This window comes from Schistosoma mansoni, chromosome 3 (assembly GCF_000237925.1).
Source record: "Schistosoma mansoni strain Puerto Rico chromosome 3, complete genome".
NCBI lineage: Eukaryota > Metazoa > Platyhelminthes > Trematoda > Strigeidida > Schistosomatidae > Schistosoma > Schistosoma mansoni.
Window position 1 is genome coordinate 5,916,949 of NC_031497.1, and position 8,288 is coordinate 5,925,236.

The 8,288-nt window shown below is 29.2% G+C and overlaps 1 protein-coding gene across 1 annotated transcript; it reads right to left on the bottom strand.

The window, feature by feature from the left end:
• Positions 1-7,269: 7,269 nt before the first annotated feature.
• Positions 7,270-8,049, bottom strand: Smp_192080 (putative atpase, class VI, type 11c; the record flags this gene model as incomplete). Its single annotated transcript, XM_018799013.1, has 1 exon — positions 7,270-8,049. One exon carries the CDS (start codon positions 8,047-8,049, stop codon positions 7,270-7,272), a length of 780 nt encoding a protein of 259 aa, XP_018650845.1.
• Positions 8,050-8,288: the final 239 nt, after the last annotated feature.

An 8,288-nucleotide genomic window follows, 5' to 3' on the forward strand; every position in this document is an offset into this window, starting at 1 on the left:
GGATCAAAAAGTCAGAGCTTTGCATTCAAAAGAAATATGTCCAACCGCTCCTTTTACCCTAGTCAACTTCAGGGTCAACTTGTTAATAATCAATTTTATAATATGGTGACATTAATTTGATTAATGTTCATTTTTATATCCCTAAAACTTACTTTAACTACACATCTTACCAGTCATTATTATTATTATTGTGTTTTAATATGATGGGAATTTTTCAGCGATAAAAATGATTAAATAACTAAATGACCTCCTAGAAACTAAACATTCTCAAAAACATTTAATTAGTGCGATGATCCCTTTATACTTTTAATGTGCATTTTGTATTCAGTTGTTTGATACATGATTCTCCTTCGTCAATCAGAAGTCGTCATAAATCACAAGAGAATAGAGAGTGATAAAATTACTTTCTTATTCTTTACTTTTAATATTTAATTTATTTTGTTTTGATTAGGTGAAGAACATTTATATCATCTTTTCGGTCTGATAACTTAGTCAATTGGGATAGATGAACCTTATACAACCTTCTTCGACACTATTGTATACCTGAGAAGATCGTCAACATCATACGAAATTCATACGATAGACTACTGATGAGACCCATTACAATAAACAAATGATTTCAATTTCTTCCACAATACATTATTATTCTTGTTTTGTTTAAAACGTATTAAAGAAAAAGTAAATAAATGAAATTTAATCTTTTTTGTTTATTTAAATAATAATTTTTAAAATGCCGCCAAAATTAAACTTTCTAATCAATTAATTTTCTTTTTTAAAAATTTAAACTAGCAACGAATGGTGTTATCAACTTCTTACGTAATGTTTTTATTAGGTATCAAATTTACATTACATTGTAACACACAAAACACATTGATCATTCTCTTAAAGACTCAAAAAAACACAATAGAAAGTACAATTGATCATTACTTCCGTAAAGGTGACCTTAAAAATGGAAACTTTTTTTGAATTTATTAAGGTTTTTTTTGAAAAAAGACAGAAGAGAAGTAGATTAGCAGTTTGGTATATCTATCTCTATGTATAAAAATGCCACTTAATTTGGCCAAGAAAAACAAAATTCAGTTTAAAAATTTTGGCATATATCAACATTGATTGATGGAAAAGTACAATATAACATTTTAATAGAGCTATGTTATACTGTTATGAGTAATGAAGGTTAATAGACAAATATTTCAATAATGAAATGTTTAATACAATACATGTTTAGTAACGGACATTTATGATTGTATTTTGTTTTGTTTTATTCAAAGAAAGTATATTTTAAGAATGATGTTCTATCATGAATCGATACTAGACAGACGCAGAATGCATGGAGATAAAAGGAAGCACTGAACATTTGTTTCGTTTAAGTACTGCACAGGCATACACATACAGGTCAACAACTTTATCATTGATAAACATACAACCTATCGGTCTATTAACGGACACGACAAAATTTAGTTTACTGGGACGAAATTTTCCATGATTTCAAAATTGATCAACTGATACTATAGAACAACGATCACTTTTACTACTGTAGGACTTCACTAATTTGTGAAATTTATTTTTCATTTAGTCACTATTTAGTGCAAGATTATTCTCAGGGATAATAAAGTAATCCATCAATGATAATGAATTGGATTGGCCTTGTCTATCACAAATTCACTTAAATTAAAAATTCTAATCAGTATATTTTGGGGACAAAATCCGACTCACACGTCCTCGTCGTGCCTCCTGGATAATGGGACTGTTTTCATGAACTAACGTGAGCGGTTAATCGTGGGTGGTCGAGATCGGCCTGATCAACCATTCTACCAATACCCAAAAACGATTACGAAAGCTACTAGTAGTCATTGCATAACTATTGAGGGTTCAAAAGAATGATAAAAATAAATAAATGAGTCTACCCAAATAAAAATAAAAAACAAAAAGACAAAAAAAGGGTTGTAGGAGTTATGTAATGGTTCTTAGTAAGCAATGCAGAAACAGCTATCCCACCCCGGTAGTTGTGCCGTGCTTCGATGTAGCACTCTTCTCCAGAAGGGCCTACTAGGCTTCATCATTCTATATGGCTGGAAGATATTTGTTCTCTTCTCAGGTTGTGAAAACTTTCATTTCAATCTTTCTTAAGTTCATCACTATGCAGTTCAGAATATTGGCATTCTAGAATAAAACGTTTATTTCTCAGCGCCCAGTGATTTCCATTAGTTTTGAAACTTGTATCATTTGATGACGAAAATATTTTCTAAAATTGATTTCATCTCTATAAGCTAACCAGCTGAATTAATAATTGAATAAGAATAAGAATTAGGCAGTGAAAGGCTTTTGAATCCTTAATTGCTTGCTTCAAACTATGTAAATAAATTATTATACGGATTTCAAAGTTATTTTGAGCAATAAAAATGTTAAGGTGATGAGCAGACATAGAATGTATTTTGGCAGAAGACCAATAAGGAAAGAACTCAAATGAAGTGCAGTTGGTAGGAAAATGCATGAACAATGAGATCAGAGAAGAAGGACTGATATTTACGGAAGGAACAATCAAGATTGAGACAATCGATTATTATTTTGCAAATTAACTGTTTACTGTATGATTATCAGATTTTAGTGACATAGTTTTTCGTTTGTGCTTAAATACATTCGGTTGTCCTCCACCCATGTTCTGTTCACTACACTATTAAATATTTTTTTAATACATTATATGTGTTATGCCGTTATTTGGAAAAACTAAATACTAATAAGCAAATACGTATAGTGGCTAGCAGTGGAATCCAGTTTGACGCGCGTTTCGTCCTATTCGGGACTCGTCGGTTGGATGTAGCTGCATCCCAAGGTTGATGTTCACTCTGAGACTCGAACCCAGTACCTTTCGCTTCAAGCGCCATCGCGTTATCCACTCAGCTACTGAGTCCTGATAGCCACTTGCTTGTGCAATGGGGTGAAGTTTGAATTTACTCGGTACTGTTTGTTTAAATCTTTCCATTGATGTTTAGGACTGTAACTGGTCAGTCTCTTATGAACATCAACTCTGAGATGCAGGTACATCCAGCTGACGAGTCCCATATAGGACGAAACGCGCGTCCTTGATTCCACTGCTAGCCACTATTCATCTTTGCCTATAAAGCTTATGATTTCAGGCAATATCGGGGCAGTCCGCACAAGATGCACAAATGCCAACAGGAGGCTGATCGATTGCAGTTCTAAATAACAATAGGATTATACAAGTAATCAACACCATGTGAATTTTTAAACAGTGATTAGTTATTATTTATATTTCTCTGCAAATCTTTTTGATTAACCTTTCTCCGATTACATCTCTTTTCATCATTCAATATATTTGATGTATTAATTCTATGGTAATTACCTTCCATTTTTTTCAATAAAGCAGAGGGGAATTAAAAATTACAAACTACTATAGTGATACGTTTTGAGTCCTTGGGTAAGTATGTATACAATTGGTAGGAAAAATACTTTACATAGCTTGTCAATATCCACATTTAATAGATATATTCAAAGAATCAGAGCAAATGTAAAACGAGAAAATTTATAACAAGGAAAAATAGTGAACTAAAAGTTTTAGTAGGCAGTTGTGTTACGTTGAGGTAATGAAGCAGAACTAAATATGAAATAAGTGATAGTGATTATGATTGAATATAAAGAAAATGAGCTAAGAAGAATGTATGAAGTCAAGAAATATAACTTATAATAATAATTATTATTAATTAATAAAGGCAGACAATAAAGGAAAGTAATCAAGTTCAAATGACTAAAGAAGAATCCTTCATCTTTGTTGTTTATTGACTATATTAAATTTTGAACTTATCACTATGGTAATTTTTGTTGATGATGTAACATTATCATATGGAGTTACTTTTTCATCATGAATTGAACAATTAAAGACTTGATAACTAAAGGAAATCTTATAAAGTATACGCTTATCATTCTTCATTACATTCAGTATTATTATGTCTCATGAAGACAATGATACTTTTAAACTAATCAATCTATTGGTTTACATTTGTAACTCTACACTTAACGATACTACTTTAAATGTTGATCCAATTAAATAGATAATTTTTATATATAGACAGTTAATCTATTAATAGTATCGTTTATTTACCAAATCAATAATTCCATTGTTGAAATCATGAATCAACTCATGAAAATATTATCATCTTTATAAATATTCAAATTGATCAAAATCAATATTTAACTCCCTTATTCACCAAATGAAACAAATCAAAGTAGTCAATAAATATAAAATATCTATCCATCAATGAAATTCGATAAGTGTAAAATCACGTTTCAATAGATGTAAATAAAAAAATTTCAATATACTTAAAGAAAATAATTTAGAAGGGAAGTTTTTGTAGAGATTTTGATAATTTTATAGTTGAAATCATGAGTCAATTGAAGCTAGACCACCATGAAAAACCAGGAAGCATTGGTTGCCGGCTCAGTGGTCTAGAGTTTAAGTGCTCGCGCTGAGGAATGATAGGTTCTGAGTTCGAATCTCGAGATGCGGGATCGTAGACGCTCACTGCTGAGGAGCCCCACAATAGAGTGAAAAGGCCGTCCAGTGCTTCCAGGTTTTCCATGGTGATCTAGCTTCAATTGACTCATGATTTCAATTATTAAATAATTTAGAGCTTTAAATATATCATCTAGACATTACATACTAAGTATCTTTGATTTTTTTTAATAGAGATTAATTGAGCAATAAATGTTATCTATTATTGATTATAATTTATGAAGTAGAATAAGAAATATTTATTTCACTTTATTGTTATTCTATAACTATTTAGTATAAAAGGAAAAGATTATCCTCTCCAAATCCAATGACTCTTCATTTATATCTAGTTTGGCAGAATTATAAATACACTTGATTGTTAAATGACCAGGGAGAAGAATTGTAAACTCTAGGAAGTAAGTGCAGAAATACTGGACAGTAAAATTTACAATCTGTCTAAATAACCATTTTATGCTGAATGTAATACAGTTTCATCCTAATGTTATCGATCCTGTGACTGTTCACCAAAAGAAAAGAATAATTTCTAAATTTACTTTGCCAAAGGAACCCAAATCTACAGTCCCGTTAAAGCATTTGACTCTTAACCATTGGGTGGCATACTTGAACTAGAATCTACGTAGTTCCTTTTAAAGATCTATACCTAGTATAATTATTCATCAGATAAATAGTACCAATTAAAGTCCAGTACATCATCATGTATTTAATTAGTTAGTTGGAATAAACCAAACCAATCAATAAGATGTCAAATAATTATTTATTTAGGAAATATTACAATAACATAAACAAGATGACATAACAGATGTAAACTACGAAAGTTTAACATTAATCTGATTGTTCCATAGTTTCCCTTCTTAGTTCCTATCTCACCCTAACATTTAATTATCTAACTTTTACTTCAATCCAGTGGAATACCATAAGTATAATATTTGAAGTTTAGTAAACTATTTTTCGATTGTTTTTGAAAAGTGGTTTAATTTACTAGAAAAGAAATATAAGATAACCATCCAGCGGTTATATCACTGAACCTACACAGACCATAATAGTTTCAATACAAAAAAGGTTGGAATTTGTTGCTAGATTCATGTTTAATAAGACTATAAATTAATAGAGATGATCCGGAATAATAAATAACAGTTGATCATAAAAATGTGACTCAACTATATAATGCTTTTAATCTTGGAGAAATATCATATACTAATGTATACTACTATTGGACTTTTTATCATGATATTTAATATCTTCAAGCTTAGTTAAACAAAAAACACATTCATCAGTAACTCAATTGAATGTGTTCTTACTGAGGAAATATTAAATTTCCGAGACAAAACATGATCTAAATTTCAAAACGTTTTCCAAGACTTCGGTTAATTAACGCTACCTCACAGTATTTGTTTACCTTAATAAGATGTGATGTTTCCTGTTATGGTTTTAAACAATAGCTCTAAGATTAAATAAATATTGGGAAAGAATAATTACTATATTCCAATCGGATGATTGAACATTTATTTATCCAGTACTATCAGGTTTTCAATGGTGATCTAGCTTCGACTGATTTGTGAATTCAACTTTGAAAATACTACTAACTCAAATTAAATCTTGACAGAAATATCAATACCATATCAATAGTACTTAAGTCAGTAATAAACTTTCAATCTTTTGAGTATCATAAAATAGATAAGTGTAAAATTTTTCAAGAAAACCAAAAGATCAACAACAGTTAAATTGGAAGGTAAATCACACCATGAATTGAAATTATATGGAGAACCACTGAAATTCATCAACAGAAGATTTTTTTGTTCAGAAATTTTGATCAATACTCATTCAGAACTGTATATTGTCTGAACGTTAAAATCACCAAGATTCATAGTGACGATCTTGATATTCAAGAAAGGAAATGTACAGTTATTTAGTATTCGATTAGGTCATCTCCAATATTCCTAATTAACACACTATTGAAATATAAATTTTCCAACCTATTGTCAGTGTATGTAACGCATAAATGTAAGGCTACAATAAAAAATGACATTCATGACTATTTTAGTCGAATACCTCTTATCATCATTTTAAATTATATATTGTTTATTATAATAAACTATTAGGATTCATAGTGATAATCTTGATATTCAACAAAGGAAATGTACAATTTTGATGTTGGTTTGTTCTCTGAGCTGGATGGTTTGGTCGTGGAGCTTTCATCGTCCTTCTGAACGACATCATCAGCACAAACTTCAGGTAGAAGTGAAGTGTCACCCACCTGAGCTACAAATCTTCTCCACCATCTCTAAATGTACAATTGTTTGGTATAACTAGTAAATTAATGTAACATTGTTCACGTTGTTGACTTCTTTGGTAATAGTTTCCCAGACATTTTTATAATTTCAATGATATTAAAACTTTAGATTATTGTATTTTAAATCAATAGATAAATGATAATCTGTTTATAAAGGATCTTAAAGATAATTTATATAGTGGTGAATATTCAAATGTCCGATACTCTATGTATGACGTCCATTCATAATGCTGACTACCTTCTACACAAACAAAACCATTAATAAAGAAATCTCAAATTCAAACAACAATAATAACCAAATTAATATATTTGCAATATCCCAATGAGTAGAAAAATTAGATTTTCTGACGTTTCGTGACTCAGTGTAAGCCACTTCTTCAGAGAATAAATAACTAAAAACTTTTTCAACTCATTGGGATATTAAAAATATATTATTTTTATTTATAGCAATCTACCGAATATTCAATTTATTCAAAATTATCCAATCAAAACTTGGTAATGATACCAACCATAAATAATGACCATTTACCTGATAAAAACTATCCAAACACATAGTTTCATCTGTTCCATTTTGTTTTTCTTCATTATCCTCACTAACTTCTACTGTATGACATAATGCTAATGTTGTAAGACTAATTATTAATTCATTAGGTAATTGATTATTATTATTATCATTATTAGATAGATTATTAAGATTTTCATTTGATGATGTAATAGTTTCATTAGATTTATATATTTTATTTAATACTAAATGTGATACTTGTTCATTATTATCTTCTTCATCAAATTCAGAATCAGATGATGATATAAATCCATAATTATCTTGATTATATTGATTTTGATATTCATTTAATTCTTCATAAACAACACCAATATGACCAAATTTATTTGTTCTTCGTAAAATTTGTTTTAATCGATTTGATTGATTGGTATCCTTCTCCCTCTTCTTCTTGTCCTTCTTCTCATGATCATGATCATGATCATCATCATAATGATTATCATCGTTGGTATTTTGAAGCTTTTGATCACTTAATACATATACTTTATCTATATTTAAAATAGCTATTTTATATAAATTCATTTCATTTAATGTTAATGTACCAGTTTTATCACTAAATAAATAATTTACTTGTCCTAATTCATCAACTAATTGTGGAGTATTTGATTTTGTATTAAGATCTTGTTTAAAATCATATAAATTAAGATCATTTCTTATAAAATAGGATAACATAATTTGTTGTATTTCAGTTGTTATAATTAATGATATTGGTATTAAATAATTTAGGCAGACTGATTTCTATCTTTGTTGTTTGGTTGTTTAAATAACTTTATTAAATACATTATACTGACGTAAGATTTATTAATAATAATCATTCAGTCGTTTTCCTATAGTAATTCCAAGCTGTTTCAAAATGCATGCAGACAGTTGAATTCACACTACATAAAAACTAATACAACTAAACAGAAGGT